This window comes from Lemur catta, chromosome 16 (assembly GCF_020740605.2).
Source record: "Lemur catta isolate mLemCat1 chromosome 16, mLemCat1.pri, whole genome shotgun sequence".
Classification (NCBI taxonomy): Eukaryota; Metazoa; Chordata; class Mammalia; order Primates; family Lemuridae; genus Lemur; species Lemur catta.
In genome coordinates this window covers 17,760,830-17,784,339 of record NC_059143.1, presented here as the reverse complement: position 1 = coordinate 17,784,339, position 23,510 = coordinate 17,760,830, and the positions used below count along the sequence as shown (strand labels likewise).

The 23,510-nt window shown below is 36.7% G+C and overlaps 1 protein-coding gene across 2 annotated transcripts in view; it reads left to right on the top strand.

The window, feature by feature from the left end:
• Window positions 1–23,510, top strand: part of ZNF521 (zinc finger protein 521) — a 270,113-nt gene that overhangs the window by 227,297 nt on the left and 19,306 nt on the right. For both annotated transcript variants that reach the window (XM_045527501.1, XM_045527500.1), the window contains 2 exons: window positions 13,853–13,984; window positions 16,254–16,369. In XM_045527501.1, the coding sequence (XP_045383457.1) occupies window positions 13,853–13,984; window positions 16,254–16,369 (248 nt within the window). The remainder of the gene's footprint in view (window positions 1–13,852; window positions 13,985–16,253; window positions 16,370–23,510) is intronic.

The window sequence follows — 23,510 nt, the reverse complement described above, 5'->3', positions numbered from 1 at the left end:
AAATCAACTCAGTAAGTGATATTTAACAGTCTATGTGAAACTCTCCACATGAGGAAGAGAAAACAGCCCTGTAACTGGTACCATTTGTTGGGAAACAAATGATTCTGCCTTGTCTCACACAGTTTGAAAATAATGACTTTTTTTTTTTTAGATTTTAAGACCAGATTTTGTTAATAAAATGAATCATATCATTTTACCCAAAACAGCAAAATCGAAATGTGTTATTTCTTCATGAATTAGTCAGATTTTTGAATGCCAAGTTTGAGACTAAATCTTGATGAATTTGAAAACAATAATGACAACAACAAAAAAAAGAGTACCAGATTTTTGGCCTTCATCAAACCTTAAAGGGCACTAAAATAAACCATTAAGGTAATCAGAAAGGGCTATGCCGAAAGTATATTTTTCTAATTTTTCTCCCTGTTGGTATTCACTGCCTTAACTAAACACACATTAACAGCACAAGTTGCTGGGTGATCTCCTATCTTCCTGAGCACAGGGACCCAGGAAACTAAGTTATCATGCATGATTTAACTAAAAACCTGCTTTGAAATTGAAACTTATTTTTTTTCCCCTAATCTGGACCCTAAACCAAGATTTAAGCCAAACTCTATCAGTGACTACCTGTGTCACTTCAAGCAAATCAGTGAAGCTCTTTGTAGGATTTGGGTTACCTGGAACAATCTGCATCATTGAGCAGATTAATTGTGAATTCACGTGTACAAACCCACATGTGTACATTTGGAAAACTGTAGAAGACTATATAAGTAGTTGCTATATTTACAGTGATCCGCAGGTAGAGATAATGAGAGGAAACTGTACCTTTATAGTAGTCTTAGCAATGATAACAGTCTCCTTATCATAGGGCCTTCCACAAAAGAAAGAAGCATGAGTTTGACTTGTGTGGACACTTCATTCAACATCTTGCGCTTAAAAGTCGTGTTGGCCTGAGCACAAAGCGTGATCTTTTGCAGTAGATGAGATCATGTTTAGACCTAATCGGGTGAGTTAAGGCCATAGTGACTACTTTGATTTGGAATTTCTCTACTGTTATCATTTTCAGATAGAATTTCTAATATTTGTTTCAATAGAGAGGTGCCCAGATTCTAGGTCCCGTGTGTCACTTGGTTGTATCCTTCCTCTTCCTCCTGCTGTCATTCCCTTTTAAGAGATGTCCAGCTGTGTCGCGTGTATCAGAGGGCTCGGGCTGGACCACAATGCCAGTCTCTCTCTTCATCTGTCACGTGCTCGCCTATTGAGGTAGCCATAGTTATGTCTAATTCTCTGAGATTTATTTTATTTTTCATTTCTTTGAAGTAGCGAAGGCCAATATTTAAGGAAACGTCATTTCTCATTCCAGAGAAAAATAAATTATTTTGTTAGTGGGCATTTTTCTCTAAATATAGGTTATCTATACATGCTCAGTTACTGCAATTAATTGAAAATATGATAAAAAATATTTTCTCCACTTTATTATTTTCTGCACATTTATGCAATGCCAGTCTCTATTTACCTACTCTTGTTTTTATTAATAATTTCTGAGCTGTCTGTCCTCTAGTATTCAGAGATAAGAGAACATTCATTGCTGGTTCAGGTCAGACCATATGTCTCCTATTTTATCCAGTTATTACAATTCTAAAAAGTTATATAAAAGTATTCACTTTTCTCCTGATCATCCAAATATAAAAATTTTCATCCCAATCTCTGTCTTTAAGAAAACAATTATTGCTACTGCTTTTCACAAGCCAAGACATCGCTACAGTTTGCTTTCTTTCCTAGACTTTTATGTTTTTCTTTACCAAGAATGAAACTGATAAGTGAGCTAAATATGACTTGCTTTCAGAAAGTAAATAAACTGTATAGTTGTAGGTATCCGATTTCTACTTAGGTTGTCTAAGACAACACTGGAATTCTATGCTGACTGCATCAAAAATCGTGCAAGGCAAAGCAGAGCCTTTAAATATATAGTTATAAGACCATTGATAGATATTTTAGTGACATTATTTCAATAGATTCCCTTTTGTATTAGGAGAGTCATTATCAGCCTTCTTTATATTGACATAGTATACAATATTTACATTTTTTAAACAGATCTTGACTGAACTGGTTCAGGTTTTAGAAAAATTATCATAAACGTAAGAGATAAAAAATGTATTGTGCCCCAAACATCTTTATAATTTGGCATTATAGTCTTAGAAATATTTAATAGCTTTACAAAAGGCAATATAAGGAATTATTATGTGAAAAAGAGCTCTCCATAATTGTTATGTCTTGTTCTTCATTTAACAGGTACACTTATTAACTGATCTATGATTTTCATTAGGCTCTATTTCACAGTCTTCAGCTTTGGTTTTTGACATAGCAGAAGTACTTAGAGACACCTACTTCTTCACTATATTTCAAAATGAAGTAAAAATGAGATAGAAATCTTTGTTACAACATGAATTTTTTGTCCTTTCTGCCTCCCTCCCTCCCTCTCTTCCTTCCTTCTTTCTTTCTTCCCTCTCTTCCTTCTTCCCTCCCTCTCTCCCTCTCACTCACTCCGGTGAGTGACAACTCTGTCACTTACATAGCTCTTGACTGACAGGAAACAACAGAAGAAAGGAGAAATGAGTGTGATTCATTGGTGTGCCAGGAACATCTTGACTTCAGCATATAATGTCTAAATGTGCTGGTATATCCAGAATGATGCCCAAGAGAGAAAAGTAGGTTAGGAACATACTGAGCTAACCTATTTTCAGTACATGAGTATGGGGTTAACCTTTTTAGTAAGCCACACACTTTGGATTCTGCATTCTAAGTTTCTTCTCAAACACTCAGTTTAGTACCAAATCAGGGAATGATCCAGGTACTTAAAGAAGTAGAGTTAGTTATAGGCAGACCAGAATTAAGAAATCAGTTTTTGTTTCTGAGTAATTGTAATTCCATAAAGGAGCTCTCAAGGCCAGCCTCCACAGGGCTTCAAGTGATCATTTAACCAACTCATTGGGTTATTGCCATGGACAGAAAATGACAGCAGCTGCTATGCCACAACTTGTACAGTCAGGAATGTTTCTTTTAGGGCGTCAAGAAATCTGGCGTAGAATGACGGTTACTAGAGGCTGGGAAGGGTAGTGGGGAGCGGGGGATAAAGTGGGGCTGATTAATGGGTGCACAAATAGATAGTTTGATAGGATGAACAATATTTGATAATAAAACAAAGTGACTATAATCAACAATAATTTAGGGTGTACTTTAAAATAACTAAAAGAGTGGAATCAGAATGTTCCTAACACAAAGAAATGTTAAATGCCTGAGGTGATGGATACCCTGATTTGATTAATTCACATTGTATGCCTGTATCAAAACGTCATATGTACCCTATAAAGATATACAACTATTATGTACTCATAATAATTAAAAATAAAAAAATAAGAAATCTAGAAAATGGTAACTTTTGTTTTGTTTAATTGACAACTTAAATTATTGAATTGAAGAGGGAGGACATATTATTTTCAAGTTAGAGTTGAGTAGGACAGTATGGTTTTGAATTTAAGAAGCCTGAATTCTGGTGCTGGCCGTGACCATAATACTTTTCATTCCTGGGCATTTTAGTTATTATAGTATCTCTGCTCTCAATTTTCTCAACTTTTAAACAAGTCCATAGTTAGATTATCTCCAAAGCTTTTTCTAACTTTTATCTAATGCTCCAGCCTTTAGCCAAATATATAATGTCAACCCTTTCTTTTTTCCTACAGTGTCCTAGTTTATCACTTCTCCATCCTCCAAAAACAAGCAAAATGTTCTGAGATCTTTGAAAAGAATGGAGCCAACAAATACAGTGTTGTGAGATACTTATTAGAATATTTCTTAGTAAAAGGATAATGCCAAAGAGTGGTCAGCCAACTCTCCTGTGCCGTCACAATCATGTTTCCCAGCTCACATTTCTGATTTCCCTGAGCATTGGGAATGTTATTTGTTTTTGGAGGGATGTTAATCACTTCATAGTAGTTTTATGTCATCCTCTATTTTTCTTCCAGCCTAAAAGCTTTATCCAAAATATAGTCTGGAAGAAGGTACCGTACGTGGATTCACATGCTGTATGTTTCTTTTTCTTTTAAGTGTATTGTTGCAGTATTTTCCATTGCTAATATATTTTGACACCTTATAGTTGTAACCTGCTGTTCTCTTTAATTGCTTATTGTTATTAATTATATAGTGGTAACGTAGTTGGCTGCTTGAGCCACTTGGCTGTAAAGAAATTCATTTATCATTATTGCTGTTGGAGCTACAGAAAATTGCCAGCGTTCTATCCAGAGATGAATGTTTTTGAGCTCCCATCCAGTCAAATTTTGAACATGGGTCAAGTCTTTAAGTGCTTTCTCTCTGCTGCTACCCTTTGCTGCTTTGAGTCTGTACTTTGAGTCCCTTCATTTTCTCTCATCTTTTGTTCCACCCCTTGATTTGCTGCCCTTGCAGTGAAGTTTCGATATTGTTCTCAGCATTCCCTTTGGTGACCTGTCCAAAGAACAGCCTTTCTTTCTTCCTCATATTCCTAACTACAAATTTTCCTTCTTAGAATTTATTTATAGTAAGATTCAGGCCTTTACCACTTGGTTACGTGCACATTTCGTTTGAAATCATTAATGCTGATTGGACATTGCCTTAAGCCCTGCCTTTCTGTGCAAGTGATCATCATACCCTTAAGAACAACTATAAACCCCTTCCATCCACTCTATAAATAATCAGATATAGGTATTGTATTCCCAAATTGGAAAATTGCCAGTATGTTGAATGACTGAATGAATGAATGATGTTACATATGCAAACATGGCAATGTGTGTTTACACACGTCCAGCTATTTACTGATATCTGTAGTTTCTTTAAATCTGGGCTTAATTTAGAATCCATGACCCCACAGCTGCCTGTGCCACGGAACAGCCAGGCCAGGGTGCTCCTCTGCCTTCTGGCAGCATGACATTAAATTCACACTAGTTAAGCCAACTTAAATTGAGCCTCCTTGAACCTTCCTAAATAAAACTAGTGGCCTTAATTACAATCGGGCAATTTAAAGGTTATGGAGCTCTAACTAGTACTGCAGTATATCACTTTAATAATGCACAGGAAAATTTCTCTAAGGGGTGGCATCGTTTGATTAGAAGAATTCAGGTTTCACAGCACATTTCCAATAAACTGTTTTTAGAAATCTTACTGCATTTATTGTGCCATTACCTTTTTTTTTTTTTCCTAATCTTCAAGGCCAAGTTTCTAAGGTCACACCAATAGAACAATAAAAATGTGACTCATTTGCAAATAACGTGCAGTATTGTGCTTTTCACATTCCTGCTTAATGGCTTTCCTAGTATTGCCAGAAAGTGAAAAGGAGAAAGATAAAGTCCCTTGGAAATTGGAGTGATTCTGGGCCCCCTTAATATCCTCATGTGCCATTGCAGATATGACTTGTGCTTTTGTGGTGAACTCTGATTCTAAACACCACCATTTAGGAGAGAAGTTGTCATCTTTACAATAAGTAATCAATAATATAGTTTCTTAGAAAGATAATTAGCTTTGAAAATGCCCAACTAGCTGCTCGTCTTAAACCTATGGGCACTCAGAACCCCCTGGTCCTTGAGATCCATAACATTTACAGAAGCTGTTGAACCTCATTCCATTTCTTTTGTTTGTTTGATTTGTATTTTTTTTCTTTCTTTTAAATCATCAGCAGTAGCAAGCCATGCTTGCTAGCAAGGATAAACAGCTTTGCAGTGTTTGGAGACTTTCTCCTTCAGATAACTAATGGCTTTATGCCAAGAAGAAGATTAAAAAAAGAAAAGAAAAGCAAAGGCCCTGACCCTTGCCTTAAACTCAGCACAGCAACAGGAAAACATGCCCGATGAGCGCTATGTCCACTACATGCTGGTGCTGCTGGCCCACTGCTGTGCGGAATTAATATTGACTGTTGCACTGGCTCACTTCTCAAAGATGTTTTCCCAATAGATTTAACTTTAAAGCAGGTTACATTTAGTTTATGCTACATGAACTATCCTCTTTCAATTGTACTAATTTGTGGGGGCTTTTTGTGCGTGCAGTACTCAAAGGTAAATATATCTGTACTTCCACCAGTGCCAGAAGTCCAAGATGTGAGGGCATTTGTAGTAGGTATTTGATATCAAACAAGAGACATTTTAAGCAAAGAGTATAACAAATACATATATCTGATTTAGCCAGTTGCTTAAAATGATGGAGCTTTGTAATGTAAGAATAGAAAGTATTAAGAAAAATTATTTATAGGTCATGGATATATGATGTAGAGACTGCTATATGACTTGGGACAACTAAAAGGCAATTACCCCTTCTTTCATATGGTGCTTTTTTTGTATTTCAGATATAAAATTCATAATAATATTTTTATTCTTTCAATAGGGATTAGTTTTGACTCATCAGTTTCTTGCCAGAGATAAATTGGCAAATCAGACAAAGTATGTTAATGCTTTATTTGTCAGAGCATTTTAATCTAACTTCAGGGAAGAATGAAGCCAAGCACTATAAGGTATATTTAGCTCTATAAGGTATATGTTACATGCACAGGGTTTAATACACAAGAGGATGGAGCAAATTTTTGAAACTCAACTGACAAACAATAAATATTGTTTTATTGTTAGTCTTGGCATTTTGTTCTGATGAAATTAGAGATAGGATTAGCTAAGTATGTATTTCCCATAAATTCAGTAGATATTTATTGAGTCCCAGCTATCAGCCATACCCTATTCTAGGTTCTTGGATTTTATCAATGAATATAACAGACAAATACCTTTGCCCTCCTGAATTTGTACTGTAGCAAGAATTGGTGAATAACCCCAAACTTAGATCTCGACACTCTTGGTATTAAGATGTTTTCCTGGGCTGTCACCCACCTCTCATTATAGGCAAGGAAAATGCTGAAATGCATTGCTGAATTGAAAACATGCTATTTCCAATCTTGGCATTCATCTAATCAGTTATGTGAAATGGAAGTTAATGTTTTATACTTGTCTTTGCGTGCTCACAGATTTTCTGTTAAGACAGAGAACAGAACAGCACTAAAGATGAGGTGATAAAATTTTTGAAAGAAAAACCTTTACTTTCTTCTATTCAAGTGACAATAATATATAATAAACAAGGGGGAAAATCGCCTATTTAGGTAAACAGGATGCTTTTCAGTGGGACACAGTGGTATATACTGAAGTCAAAGCCTTATTATGAGAAGCTGATTTTTTTAAAGCAACTCTAGTTTCTAGACCTGGAAGATGTATTTCAGACTTAGTTGATCTCAATCCTCACTCCACCCTTTGCCCCACTCTTGCCTTTTCCAGAGCTAATGGTACATTTACTACCAAACATGTACTACTTTCTTCTTTTCTTGGTTATGAATGTTTTTGCTTGGGATGGAGAGGGGAGGACTCAAAGTGATTTTCTCAGTGCCCTTCCAAACACCGATGTTTGTTTGTTTGTTTGTTTTTAATGAAAACATTTGAGGGCAAAATTTTTACCTTTAAAGCTATTTGCTGGCACTATGTTTTCTCTGAGACTTCAGCTATGGGGTCCATGTTTAGATTTGGAAAATAGGAAAGAAAAGAAAGAACTAGAGGTACCAATATACTGATCAGCTTTGAAGGGTATCTTAGTCTATGTGCTTATCCCTGTCCCCAACTTGCACTAAAATGTCACTGCTGAGTCCCCACAGCTGGAGGGGAGCCACCTTTTTGGTGGGTTGTTTGTTTTATTGTTTATTGTTTGAACAACAGTCTCATATTTTCTCCTACATGAGAATATTCTAATAAGTACTTCACACAACCTATGATGACAGCCAAGGAATTGGACGATATTGCATCTCAGAGCATCTAAAATCCCACTGCCTGCCTCTCCTATCCCTACCCACCTGGACCTCCTGCTAGTTTCCAAGCTGCTGATGTTTATGGGGCTCTAGGCAGCCCCTGGGCTCTTTAAAATCTGCTGGGTACCATGCAGCCTCCCCCAGTTGAATCATTTCCTGCTCCAGCCCTGCTGATAGTGAGAAGTTCAAGACGGGAAATAACAGTGTCAATATCAGTGGCTTTGCCTCTGAAGTCCAACAGCATTGTAGCCTTTAGACTGTTGGCCAAAACCAGGCAGGAACTGAGTTAAACGTAGGCTTGCAACTTGTAGTAAGTCTAGCCGAGGCACCCGGGATGTGTATCATTTGGCTTTTCTTGAGATTAGGCATTTTGTGGCTGGAGAAGCAAAGGCTAGGCACCTGTGCCCATTCCCCATGTTCCCAGCGCCCTTTCCCTCTTATTGTCAGAGTCTTATGCTCGTATCTCATGTCACTGTCTCCTGTGACATAGATTTTCTGACAGTGGCAGACATTCCCATGTCGCCAATGAGAAAACTCCGAGAAGGTGCGAGTGTCAGTCTTCAGGTGACATTCATTTTCATGTTAAATTGTTCAAGAAAATAAGGGCAGAATTTTTAAAACTGGTATTAAAAAAAAAAAAAAGGTTCACACAATAGTCAGTACTCTCAAGTTCTGCCTTACTTTGGGGGCTTAATGACTAATCTGCTGGCAGACTTTGAAGCCTAAGTAATATTCTCCATTGCCAAATTAGCAGCTCAGCGTGTTTATGTTACAGTTGTGAAATATGTGCAGTATATAACACAACAAATTATCGTGGCCGAGCGCTGCGGACCTAGAAGGAATGCGATGTCTGTGTGCATGGCAAATTACTGTACAGTCTGCCTATTTTTCTACTCCAGGTTTCTAGGGTGAGCCAACGTAGCCGAGGGGTGAGTTTTGTCACGTACAGCTTTTCTTTGTTACTCCTCAGACCCGTGGCTTATAAATGTGTGCTTGGAAATTAACCCAGGGAAGAGGAGAAGCAAAGTAAAGGGGGGGGAGGGGGGTGGGAATTGGTTTAGGGCATCATTTTCTTGGATTTAAAAATATATATATAAGGATATAGCGGTACACACATTCGAAGTGGAAAAATTACAACTGCGGGGCATTTGATTCCTCTGTCTGGATTTTGAGGGCAGAGTTTACTCTCACTCAGATCAGAGCTTTTAAGTATGGCCCCTGCCACATGGTGATGTACCGGGAGGGGTTTGTATCCGTGGACTTTAGCCTATAGATTTATGCAGTGGAAGAGGCTGGAGGACCCTTCTGGCCAGTCTCCGGGGTAAATGGGAGAAGGAGCTCTACTTATAAACCGTTACAAATTGGTCCTCAGTAATGGCTGTAGTGTTGATCAGATGAGGTAAGGGGGCCCCCGGTGATTCCCGGGATAACAGCTGCATGTAAGTCAACCACTGAACATTTGCTTGTAGCTGCTCTAGATTTTTGTTTTTATTGAAGGAAAAGGAGCATAAACATGGGACACACAGTCTGGAGGCTGCTTAAAGGGTTTCTCTTGTTTAAAGTTTATATTGAAATGTCAGTGTCTTGTGTTAAACGAACAATTGCCACATCGGACCTCATAACTCAAATTGTTCTTGAGTATCTGAAAGGTAACTAATATTTCTTCTGTTATAAGACTGATTGATGAATACTCACATTAAGTCCAGCTTTTACAAATTGGAGGGATAGAAGTTATCATTTGCCTTGGAAGTGGTTTTGGACAAGCAGGTTGTTTTCTTAGAGTACAAAATTTTGTAAATGATTATCACGTTTCCCGCTAAGTCAGTGAGGTTGTACTCCAATTATGTATGCAGACTCTCTCCTTTGAAACATTTAATATTGGAGTAAATATTTACATTAGCATCAGTCTCTTTTATGTAGACTTGATTCCTGTTTACATTTACGTTTGCACTTAAATGAAGATTAACAAATGGAAATAATTATTTTAGCTGAAATTTCTATACATGTGAAATTATTTCTAAATTATGCTCAAACCACCTTTGGTCATGCCTTGCAGTGGGTGACCAGGGCAGGAAGTTGCTGGCCTCCAGCATGTCTTTGGTGGGGAGGGTTCCACTCTGACATTGGACCCACATTGCTGGACATACGCACACACCCTAGGTATCCAACAGAGGGGGTATTCTGTGTGTTCCAGAAAGGTGCCGGCTTATACTGAAAGCTCCATATTCTCATTCAACTAATTTGCACTCTGTTTCTTTCTCCCTTTCCCTGTGCTAATTTCTTTTCTCACACTTATTTGGCTAGAACATTTTTAAGTCCAGTGTGCAAAACTGGACTTTTCCTATACTCTGTAATATTGTGCATTTCCTATCTGACTTTTTGGCTATCAAAATTTCAGTGTTGTAATCAATCTTTATTAATAGGGTTTTTTCTCTCTCACTCTTTAAATTTCAAAATAACCTACGAAGACAAATTGCACTCATTGTAGAAAATCTGGAGAATATAGATAAGCAAAAAAAGAAGAAGAAAAATCTAGAAGTTTCATCCGAAGATCCCATCTATAATTCTTAATTAAAAAATAGGGCTGTACTAGCCTATTATATCCTTAATGGAATATTGTAATGGTTATTAAATCAATTGACTCTGAATCTCTTTTTAATAAATGAGTCAGGCTGTATTATCCAATTACTGTCAGCTGCTACCTTTCCAGAGAGCAGAAATGGTTATTTCGATTGAATTTTTTAAGCTTTTTGGCACCTTTACGAAGAAGAGGGGGAGAAAAGCAAGGTGCAGGTTGTGGCTTCATGGGTAAAACCCTGAACCTAAGCCTTAGGTTCACCTGAAACTGGAGGTGTTGAGAGTGTCACATCAAGAACACCGGCTTTAAATTAAAACAACAGTTACCCTTGAGTGTTCTAGCTTACACCAGACAGGGAGAAGAAAGGAGAGAAGCTCAGTTTTGAAAAGAAATGGTGCTTAACTTAGCCAGATGCCTCCCAGCACTAAAGGTTTTCAGAAATTCTTTGAAAATTAAGATACTCTTTAGCCACATAAAGGTCAATCTAGAATGTATGAGAATGGAGTTAAACAAAGACTCTGAATGAGCATAAACTTTTGAAATTCTTATTATAAATCAATTTTATTAGTTTTCTGTTACTATCTATGCCCTCCCTTCAATTTTAAAAAAATACAAACCAAATTATATTACCCAGTTGTAAAAATGTTTTGGGTCCCTCTTTCTCTCTTTCTCATTATCCATTTGACCTTGAGGTAATAAGCAAGTGTGAGGATGGGGAATGGGAACAGGAAAGTGAACAAAGGCAAGAGAAATGGGTGGGTGTGTTCACTGTCTGCCTTAGAACATATCGACTTTTGCTTATCTTATCATTTGCTGTACCATGATTCAGATATATTTTCTCTCCTATCAAAATAACTAGAAGATCAGTTTATTGGAAAAGACCTCACTGTGTCAGTTACAAGCAAAAGGCAGGTGGAACTTCCAACAGTTTTTCAACATTACAATATGTGCTTTTAAGCTGTAAAAAGAGTTCTGAAGATGCTGGATGCTCTTGCTATCATTGCTGTCACTTAGAGCCTTCACAAATGAAGGGTAGAATATGTAAAAAATAAGTCTGCACTAATGATACGTAAATATCTTTATGATTGTGTGTCACAGCTTTGTACTTGACCAAATTTGGATTATTTAGCATGTGGAGGATGCAACATCTCTCTTCTTTGGGTAGGAAATAAATAAAAATGGATAAGTATATTTGCCTTGCATTCATACTCATATATCTTATTTATTTTTCCTTCTCTTATTTTTCCAAACAAAATACTCATAGTCAAGAAAGATAACATCATACTAAAGAGCATCTTAACTTGCATAAGTCACTTTACGCTCATGAGACAGTCAATTGTTATCCCCAAGAAAGCTCACCAGGTCTATACATGTTACTTCACAACTATTGCAAGTTTAAAAATTCTGTAACAGATGTATACCAGCTTACATCCATAGACCATATCTTGGTTTTAGTGCAAAACAGATATTTTAAAAGCAGTGGAAAACCCTTAGTTACCTTCTTACTATTCAAAATAAAGGTACGTAGCATTGAGGAAATAGAAGACTCTTAAATTTGGCAGGTATTTCTGATGATTAACTTGCTGATCCAATTCCCTGTGGTACATAGTGTTTCTTATATTTCTTAATGTCTAAAATTTGGAAATTTTTTGGTGGCTTTAGAATTTAAAAAAAAAAAAACAGATGAAAAACCCTTGATCTTATATAATCCCTAAAGCTTTTTGTATAACCCCTTGTCATGTCAGTATGCACAATTAAACTCCCTCTTACATAATTATAAATCAAGGAATTTACTGTGCCACCCAAATACAGAGTAGGTTTTTATCTCTTGTGAAATGTAGACAGTACTGGGTGGCTTAATTAGTGCTTTGCTTCTCTTCTTACAAATTCCAATCCTCTGCTTCTAAAGGCTCATACTTGTGTAAGAAGAAAGATTAGGAATACAAATAGAGTGATTTTACTCTTAGTTAGCTAGTAATAACTCACTTTGTAATTGGGCCTTTGAATTGCCAGCACTATCAACTGGTGAAGGACTTACACATGCATGTTGTCTTTGAATGAAAGAATATAGCTTTGGAGTATAGACTTGTTAACCCCATAGTGTGACTATGTCTTTCATTCTCCAGACGTAGGATGTCTGATAGCGTTCCTTAATAGCATTTTTAATAATTGCAAACCAGAGAATATAAAAGTATAACTTGATAACAAGCCAGAGTAGAGTGCAGTATCCACCTCTTAATAAGTAATCTTGGGACTAGCAGGTGTAGACCATAGGCCTCAGTGTGTCTGTTAAGATCATAGACCCTGAATCCAGACTGCCTGGGTGCAAGTTCTGGCTTCTCCAATTATGAGCCCTTGTGACTCTGGGAAAAGTTACTTAAATTCTCTGGGCCTCATTTTTATGGTCTGTAAAATGGGACTAATAGTAGTTTTCCTCCTAGGGTTTTAGTGAGCTTAAATGAGTTCATATCTATAAGCAGTTGGAACAACAGTGTCCGAAACACAGTAAACAGCTAGGTTGCAAGTGTTACTGTTCTTATATTTCATTTCTTACAGTTGCACATTGAAATGAGTTAGGATAAGCCTTAAATCTTAAATTCTATAAACATTTTATGAGGAAAAAAGTAACATCAAAATAACAGTTTTTATCTATAACAGACTTCACTTTATATAGCAATGTTATTACATCAAAATAGTTTTCTACCATTTTGTTCCTAAGATATCTAAGAAAAATTCAAGACTGATCAAAAGTGAGCCTGGAGCTCATAAAAGTGCTTTGGAAAAACACAGGCAGAGTCTGAATCCGGGGGTAAAATTGAAACTGTGTTACAAAGTTAAGGGAGCAAAAAACTGGGAACTGGGAAAATATGGGGGACAGGGAGTACAAAGTAGAGCACAGAGCACTTATTCGGTACAATAAGTATTAATAATATTTCACAATTGGCAGAAATTCTTGGAAATAAAAAGAAAGTTTGTATCGGTTGGAATACCACTGAAAACCTTATAGTTCAACATAGAAACTTCTAGAACCTTCTAGATAAACCAGAGGAGAGGCCCTGAGGCTATCCACTTCTATGGGTCCTCTATTTTAGGACTTTGGAAATAGAGAGCCTACAAAATCATGATAATTAGACAAAAGGAGCTGCTTCATTATTGATATACCAATTATACTTTAAAAGCTTGATAATATGCATTAGCCCTGAGATAAAAATCTGACTTCTGATTATCTTTGGATTTTAAATTCCAGAAATGTTTTAAATTGACATAAACTCATAAATAATGTGAAATAACCAGAAACCATATAACCACATATTTATATTAGGTGATGGAAGTAGTTTAATGTATGCAATTATGGTTAACTCACTAGTCTATTAAAGATACAACGGGTTTCACCATTTCTATTACTGTATTTTCCCTGACAGATGAAGGACTGAACCATGAATGCAAACTCTGCAGCCAGACCTTCGACTCCCCTGCCAAACTCCAGTGCCACCTGATAGAGCACAGCTTCGAAGGGATGGGAGGCACTTTCAAGTGTCCAGTCTGCTTTACAGGTAGGAAGATCCTTTCTGGAAAACTCTGGAGAGTTTCCTGGCCACATCATGTCTTTCCTACCAAAGCACACTTCCCACTGCTATGGCCTTTTACAGATATGACTTCAGTTCAATTTGGGGGGAAGATGTTTGATTTCTGCTTATTAGCATTATTGATTGCAGCCTACTTTCAAGGCTCAAATGGGCATGAAAGTTAACTGTCAGGATGAACAAATGGCATTTCAAGTTCTTTCAGAAGTTTGCACTTTTCCATTTGGAGAACAACATCCATGTTGTGTTCACTTTTTTCTGCACGGTGTTAAAAGGTTACCCAGGCTAAGGCTGCCTGCACAAAGCTGCTTTTTAATCACAAGACATTCAACTAAAAGTGCAGCCGGGTTGTCAGCACGTGTCTGCTACTTAAACATGGAGAATTTCATAATATTCTCCACAAGAGATAAAAAGATGCTATGAAAGCTCTCCCCAAATTCTTTGGAACTAGGAAACAGATTAGATGAGGCATTTATTTCCTGTGAAATTGGATTTTTAAAGTAGAAGTTGATATAAATTTACGCTTTTTAGAAGAAATTTTTATTAGGTGTTACAGAATTAGAGTTTTGGAAAATCCTTTGTGATTATTTTGCATGGGTCTTGGACTCATTTCCCAAGCCTCTTAAGGCTATGTTTCCTTTCATTTGTTGGTGAGGGTGGGAATTTATTTGTGAAGGCTTATATGCATGCTTCTCTCAAAATTGACTTCTTTGTTTGCAGAGCAAAATTTCGAGCATTGATTATTTACCTTCACTGCTTTCAACCTATAGATTTCTATTCTGTAATAAAATAAAAAGAGAGGGGCTGTGTTCATGGCACAGCCAGCACAAATAGTACCTGAGTGTGCCGATGGCTTTGCCTTCTACATCTGCCTGTTTGGAATTATTCATTCAGTAATTCCACCACCCACTCTCCATTCTTCTTTTAGAACTCTTTTTATTCTTCCAAATTTATATTTTTAAAAATACATTGTTATGTTTTTGCCATCAGGAGTATATATCTTAAGATGCCAAGAGTCTGGGTTCTTTATAAGTCTTCATAAAGCAGGACTAGGTCATAGGTTCCCTCCTGGTTAAGACCCCTAATAAAATAGTTCTTTCATGTTGTAGCCAGAAGCCTCATAAAATATATTAAGTTCTATGGAGATTAGTTGCAAATCTGTATGAAAACCTCATTTCTTCTTGTTGATGTGGGTAAAGAGACAAAAATGCATTAATCATGCACAGTCTGCATGTTGTGTGCAGACAGACCTGAATTGTTTTAGTGTATCTTGAAGTAATTTAGAAATAACAATTAAAAAAAAAAACCCTTCCAATATAAAGCATGTTAGGTGGGAAAGGAAATCTGAGCAGTTTTTTAAGGTAATGAGAAATGTGATTAAAATGTATGACTCATAAGAACAATATTCTAATATTTTAGGTTGGCTGGCAATTAGAATAATTTTAATGATTAGAGTGGAGTCAAAGTCAAATGCCAACATCTTTAATAAATCCTTTCCCTGCCTATACAGATTAATATTGTAGATGCAAACTTTTTTAGGTCACAGTGCACCAGGCATCCATCAGAAGTCAGTTCTGCCAACCCAAACACTGCCTCTGGCATATACAATTTAATTATTAATAGTATGTCTCCTAGGTAAACTGTTACACAGTCTTAGGGCCTTGTTTTGTAGTCATTAAAATTGAACATGTTTATATTATTGAAACCCTTGCATTCAGTGTGTAGGCTGAGTTGATCTTAAAGTATCCAAAGAGAATTTACCTGCCGTTCTGTTTCACATTTATAGACAGTGCCCCAGAGTAGCTGTGGGATATGATTTTTAGCATTAACACATTTAAATAGAGAACTGTTTGCTAGCTATAACTTTAGGCAAACACAATAAACAGGGTTTTGGCATCTATGATTTCTTAACCTGTGGGTTGCTGAGAAATAGGAGTCATTTCTGTTGAGACAGAGCTATGCATTTGACAATTTTCAGCTTTATTTTTAAAAGATTTATAGGGAGCAGGGCCTCCATAAACCTTTACTTTGGAGCTGTTTGGGTTGAATTAGGTGCTTGGTAGAGTGCATCTTAACAAAAGCCAGAGACCCAACCATGAGCAAATGTGACTCAGCTCTCCCCAGGTCTCAGGCAGAAAGTCACACCCAGGAGGATGCTCTGTCTGTTCTTGGGGAGTCATCTACTCAGGGCATTGCAGAAACAAAATAACCCCAGAACACCATTCTTTTATCGTTTCAGTATTTGTTCAAGCAAACAAGTTGCAGCAGCATATTTTCTCTGCCCATGGACAAGAAGACAAGATCTATGACTGTACGCAATGTCCACAGAAGTTTTTCTTCCAAACAGAGCTGCAGGTAATGTTCTCATGAGGACTGGGATTGAACTCAGTTGCTATTCTTATAGGAAACAAGGGCATTGTAAATCTGGATTCACAGTCTCACTCACCCTGGGCCACCATGATGCTTTGTGTGTACTGGGGCAAAGGGAAAATTAGAGACTGGATTAATAGACACCAAAGTAATTTTGCCTCTGGCTGCTGTCAATCATAAAAAGAACTAGAACAGACCTATAATTGGACCTTCTGACCCAGTGTGATAGACTTAGGGGTCAGGTTTATTGGACTGTGGGATCATTCACCTCACTTGTCATGACTCATTCTCCCAAATCCTGTTTTATTCATGTTCTGTTCCCACTGGACTCCAAGCTGGATGGATGTCCAGGTTATTGTTGTCCTGAGGGGCTTAAAATTGGAAAGGAGAAGGGAAGAGAAGAAAGAAGCTATACTCTTGTCCAGTATGTATTTCTTGCATTTAATGGAATAGAATAATTTTTACTTAACAACAGCCTTATAGTTGAAAATGTTGGCAAACAAAGATGTTGGCTTTAACCTTAAGTGTTCCACTTGCTCAATGTGTGACAGGCCTTGGTCCATAACCTTTCTGAACCTCAGATATGAAGAAATAATAAACAAATTTCACATTTACAGGACTGTAATAAGGTGAAAATGAAATAAGCATATAGATTTAAGGTATAAACTCTAAAACATAAATGTTTGGCTATTTTGATTATTCTTAGCCATAGACTGGTAGTTAAAAATAAAGTCAAGAGACCTGTATTCTATTCCAGAAATATCACTTCTTACAAAAGGAAAACAACTCTTTTTTTTAATTATTACTTCACCTGGAAAATGGATATAATGTTTGATCCTCATGTTTCTGATGAAATGATATAAGAGTAATATGCTGTTGGTTAGCTCTTGTTGGTTCCCATGGAGGAGAATAGAGTTGAACCCAAAATTATTTTGTCATTATGAGCATTATTATTAACAATAAAGTTATCTAGCCTAAAATGGGGGTGCAAATAATTTTTGTATGGATCCCCTGAAATATCTAAAAGAAGAGCTGACCTGGTGATCTGACAGAGGCAAGACTAAGAGACTCAGAGCCCACCTCCTCCTCAGTCTCCCATCCCACGCTGGGCCCCCGGGGCAGCTTTGTGCTTCCTTAGGCTCTGGCGAAACCAGATTTATGCAAATTGTGTATCAAAATAAGGAATTTATAGTTCATCACCTCACTTATCAATCTGTAAGTGAACAAATAGCAAATTAAGGAGATAAAATGAAAAATATATGAAAGAATGAGTAAGCCCAGTTAATTGTCATAATGTGTCAGTGGACCAAAATTAAAGTTGCTATTTTACCTTTTATCACTTCTAGAAAGTCTTTTCCATCACATCTGTTTGTGAATTGAATATAGAAGATAGGCCAGGTTAGACCATTGTTTAAAAGTACATCTTGTTATAATCTAAATTTCTGTTTGAAAAATAATATATTCTTATTGCAATGGATATCAAAGATTAAGTCATTTTGGTTTTATGAATCTGCAAAGGATGTGGTCAGTATACCGAGTAATGTTGTTAATTAGTATGTAAATTGTGAAGCAGAATTAAGTAATAGCTTAAAATCAAAGTTGTAGAGATTCTGTAAGGACTGATGCCTAGCTAATGTTGTTGGAAAAAAGAAATGTTTGCAACAAGCTTCCACTTTTGTACCGTATTAGTAGATTCTAACCTAAGAGTACCTTCAATGTCTTTCATTAAACAAACCCAACACTGGCATTGGTGGCATCTGGCCCATTGTAGAGCAGAAAAAATTAAGTAATTAAATACATCCTTCACGATTCCAGTTTCTTTTATGATGTATCTTAGGGTTTTCATGGAACCTACAGTATTCACTCTTTTCTACAATTAGTATAGACCAATGATTCTCAGATCGTTTGATCTCAGGATGCCTGTACATTCTTAGAAATTATTGAGGACCACAAAGGGCTTTGGTTTATGTGAGCTGCTATCTATCAATATTTTCCGTGTTAGAAGTCAAAACTGAGAAATCTATTAAACACAGGAAAACAAGCACACATGCTATTAGCTTAGCTGTCAGAGAAATGATGTCATCACAGATCAGGTAGCCTCTAGAAAACTCCACTGTACCCTCTTGAGATAATCAGAATGTAAAAGGCAAATAATGAAAATAGTTGTGACTTTACCGACCTCCTGAAAGTGTCCAGGAGACCAGAGATCCCTGCGCCACACTTTGAGAACTCCTAGTATAGAAGTTTCAGCACAGAACACACAACTTTTTTTGAGTCTTTGTGACCTTAAGAAGTCAAACATCACTCGAAACATTTCTGACTTGTTCGTTCAACTTGTGATGTAGGCCCAAAGAAGACTTATTCCGTAATCCAAAACGGGGAGCCTTATTTTTCCAGTCCTACAACCCTAAATAATATGTATTTGAGCTTGGTGTGAATATTCAGGCTTAAGAGGTGTATCATTCTTTAGATAAGAGCAGTATTTATGGTTAGCATGTAGTAATTATTATGACTCGGAGAGGAAACACTGACTACAAAGTCAATATTTCACAAAGCCATAACCCACAGCCGTTGGAATATCTATGTAGGTCTATTTTCTAAAATCCCCAGTACTAACAGTGGCTTTAGTTTCAACACATTAAGAAAAATAAATCAGAGTTGAGTTTACTTTTTCCTATTTTGAAAATGTTTTTATTTTTATGTTTTAACCTTAGGGGTTCGTGGTCTTGTGCATTTGCTTTCATTACTCAAATTGCTTTTACACCAGTGCTTGGAAGATGGAATTAATGTAACTTTTAAATATTGATTTCTTTTATTTTCTGTATAGAAAAATGGGGATGGTAAGTATACAGAAACCAGGATACAGTTTTGTTAAATCAACTAAAATTAAGGTGACAATAGAAAATAAGATCTGTAATGAAAATAATAACAACAGAGTAGAAAAATGAAACCATTTTATAGCCCATGGTAGTTCATGCGTTAGTATGCAAAATAAATGTAAATTTTAAACCACTTGAACTCATCTACTTTTTTATGCCACTAAAGTTCAGAAAGAAAACGGACTTGTCACAAGAGACTATAAAACTAAATGTCCAAGAACTGAAAAACTGAAATCTTATTTGAAAGTTTAAAGGATACAATTTATTTGGCTTTCATATCAGGGTGAGAATAATAAGGTAAATTTAGGATAAGCATCCAGAATTGCCCAGCAACATCACTATGGATATCTTTTAAAGGTACATAAACGATTTCGTGACTGTAATAAGTAATTTCTCTCTCTTTCATTGTTTATACCCAGTTAAAAACATGAAGCATTTTTTGTGGATATAAGTGCTATATATATATATATATATATATATATATATATGTATATATGTATATATATATAAATAATTTATTTATTTATATAAATATATATTTTTAGAGAAAGAGAGAAGCTAATGTTTACATCCCACCATATGTGTGTGTGGGTATATATGTATACATGTATGTATATACACATATATATGGTGGTGTGTTACTTTCATTTACACTGCCTATGAAGCCAGTCAGAGTTCAGATAATTCTTCATCATACACTGTTCATCTTTAGGAGATTAAGGACTCAGGCACCATTCTTTGCATATTACAGACCATAGCTTCTTTTAGATTTAGGCCAGATGAAGCCTCTTTTTATGGATACACCTTTTGCCAGTGTAGAAGCTGTGTTCTTCCCACAACTCCTAAACCTTGCTGACCAAAAGTTCTAGATTCCAGTATGTGTGTGTGTGTGTGTGTGTATATATATATATAAATATAAATATATATATATATAAATATAAATATAAATATATATATATATATATATATATATATATATATAAAATTCCTAGCAAGATATAATCTTTTCCTTTGGGTAGAGTTTTCTCCCATTTTCGCACGAAATTCTAATATACTTCAAAGGCCACCTAGCGTGCTGGTAGGAGGGGAGATGTGCTTTGGAATAAGAGTCCATTATTTGAACTAAATGAACATCATATTATTTTAAAAGTGAATGAATATGTTCAATGTTTCACATGTTTTTATTAATAGACCTCAAAATTTTTCAGCAGAACTTAAGGAAGCTGCTTTGAGAGAGGATGGTTGTGGTCCAAGAATAACATCCCACAATGCATATTTGTATCCAGAGTGGTTTATGCAGGTGTGAGCAAGTGGTGTGTTTGTAGAAGTGCTGTGGAATAGGCCACGTTCTTTCAGGACGCTAATTGCTGTTTAATTGGTGCTTCCAGAAGAGCTGCCGTTGGATGACAGTGTTCAAATCATCCTCTTCTCGGTGTGTCCACGTGGAAAGTTCCGTCTTGTATCATGTTATGAATTTAATGGAGATTGAGAGAATTTCTGCAGTGGGGATAGAGGAAGATGAACTTTAGGCTCTGAGATTCTGATATTTGAATCCCTTTTGAATCAAAGATTATTTTGATACCCAGCCCTCCCTTTCATTAAGTCATGAATACAGTGTTTCCCACGTTCAAAATCCAGCGGTCATTTGACATTCCGAGGGATAAACCAGGACTTTCAGAAGTCACTAAGGTTTAAATATGTAATTGTCCCTAGAGCTGTTTGATTTTCTTCTCAAATCACTTTTCCATCAAGTCACCCAATTTCAATGCATATTTTTCACACCACAGTTTAACTGGTGCTTGGTTTTTTATGGTCTTATTGCTGAAAGAAAAATGAATGACTGCGTATGGGATGGAACAGAGAAGACAACAATACGACATCGAAACGTAGCTACTGAGTGGCTTGCTGGGTCACTCGCTGACTTAGCTGCTGGCCCTAAACTAGCCTTTCAGTAAATGTATTATAAATTTATGTCTCAAATTATCAAATACTACATGATGAGGCACTTAGGAGTCCTTGTTAATAGTCCAAATCACAAATGCTATGCTATATGAATATTATTAGGTAAGAAAATATATTTATTAAAAATACTTATAACAGTATGATTCCAGCTTTTTAAATTCACCATGGTGCCAGCACTCATGACATACCAAAAATGATTAGAAATGTATTTAATGTCTACTAGAAAAGATAAGACAGGCATATAAATAGCCACTGTATGAGGTATATGTAATAAATTGTTTTCAGTCTTCCAAGGGAAGGTGTCTCTTCTCCAGCTGGGAGGGCCGAGGGAGAGGCACCTCAGCTGGTCTGGAAGGACAGATGTGCAGTAAGAACCCAGACGCCACTTGTGGAACACTGGCTCTCGCGCCTTTTTGCTCTCTCAGTGCTGACCTAACTAAACAAAATCAAAATTCGTCATTATTTGGAAATAAAATTTCTATCCCAGACATATCAGAACTTGCCTTAGTCCTCTGTTCTCATTCACTAAAATAATTTTCCAATTAATCATCCCTTGAAATAGTTTCATATTCATTAATTTCCAGGTAAAAATTCTTATTTTTAAACATTCCTCTTTTTCAAGTGATTTAGAGTCTTGGTTTTGTTTTGTTACTTAGCATCTGACTGCCAAACTAAACATTTACATTTGCTTTTAGCAATGTATTTGAAAACAACCCGACTTTCCGCCCCCAGCCTCCACCCAGTTAAAGAGGTGTAGCAAAGACAAAAAGTTTTACTTTGCCCCTCCATAAAAGACAAGGTGGGATCTGGCTGTGGTTCAGAGAAAAGGTTTTAGTTTATTTTGTTTTCCTAGTTTCCTCCAAGTGAGGCTGAAATCTCCCTCTGCCAACAGGAGGCATGGAAAAGATGTGTATTGCTACTCACAGCACATCTAAAGGAGGTGCCTTCAAAGCCATTTTGTCTCCATCCGCATCTTCTTCTCATTTTCTGTATTTTTCAAGTGTTTAATTTTTATCTCTAACAGAGCTTAGAATTTCTGTCATTATCTTCACTCACACTATAAAACTCAAACCCCTGTCCTGCCTTGCCTAAAGTCGTGTGGTCTTCCTCAGGCACCCCTGGGTTGGAAATATTTGCCCATTGCCGTGTCTGGACCCGGCATTCCAGGTCCTATAAAGAGAAGTTTGGGGGAAAGTTGGCATGGGGTGGGCATAATTGCCACCTCTTCCTGGATAGTCTGGTTCCTTAGCTCTCCATTCCCTGAGCTCTGTGCTGCCGCGTATCTCCTGTTCCTGGGGCTGAAATCTCAGCCCTTAAACACATCACAGAGACTCGGAAATTCACAGGAGTATAAATTGTGTTAAATGAGCACGTGGTTCTGGAACTGGTCCATTTTATACATCGCCTCATTTCTTTGCTTTGTGGGCCTGCGGGGCTTTGGAAGTAAATTGGTGCTACAGCAACTTCCACTTAATTTGCTCAGTGGTTAAATTGATCTATCTCTTTTATTTGATCGGATCTCCAGGAGCCAAATCATTTGCATTGATTTATTGATTGGTGCTATGTTTTCACCATTGCTTTTGATCACTTTCAGCTGTTAATATTGGATAATTCAATCAGAATTGATTGGCCTTACCATTGAAGGCAGAAAGTTAATCACGTAGGACACAAATAGGACATGGCTAACCTAACCTCATTTTGACTATTCTCTCTCTCTTTCTCACCCCCTACATCCCCCATCATCTATACAGTGGCAAAAAAGCTAGGATTTTTCTTGAGCAAAGGAGGGGGTTTGCAATTTTATATCATTCATGATGCATCTAAAGGTGAGATAGTTGTATTTTGCTTTTTAATAAAACGGCATCTAGAAATTAAGCAAGCATTAGCAAGATAAGCGTGATTGTCACAATGAACTCATTTGGACTAAATGAGTAAATGCATTTTCAATTGCCCGTTTTGTACCAATAAATGCCTAATCTGTGTGTGCATGCTTGGAGGCACAACCTGGGCTCACCTTTTTCTAAATTTGGCCCTCACTGCTTCGCCATGTGTCCTAGTAGTCGAATATTCAAGAATCAAGTGGTTAATATGACTGAAGTAAGGGCAACAGAGGTAATTGCAATAAGCCACAACCACTTCAATTGCACCTGAGTCATTTCTACAGCACCCCAGCTCAGTTTTTAAAAATTCTCCATCCATTAATTTCTTGATGTTCATATTGATGGCTGGTTTTCGCTATTAAAAGAGGGAGCACCACCTCTTCGTTCTAGGACTCATTCCCTCCT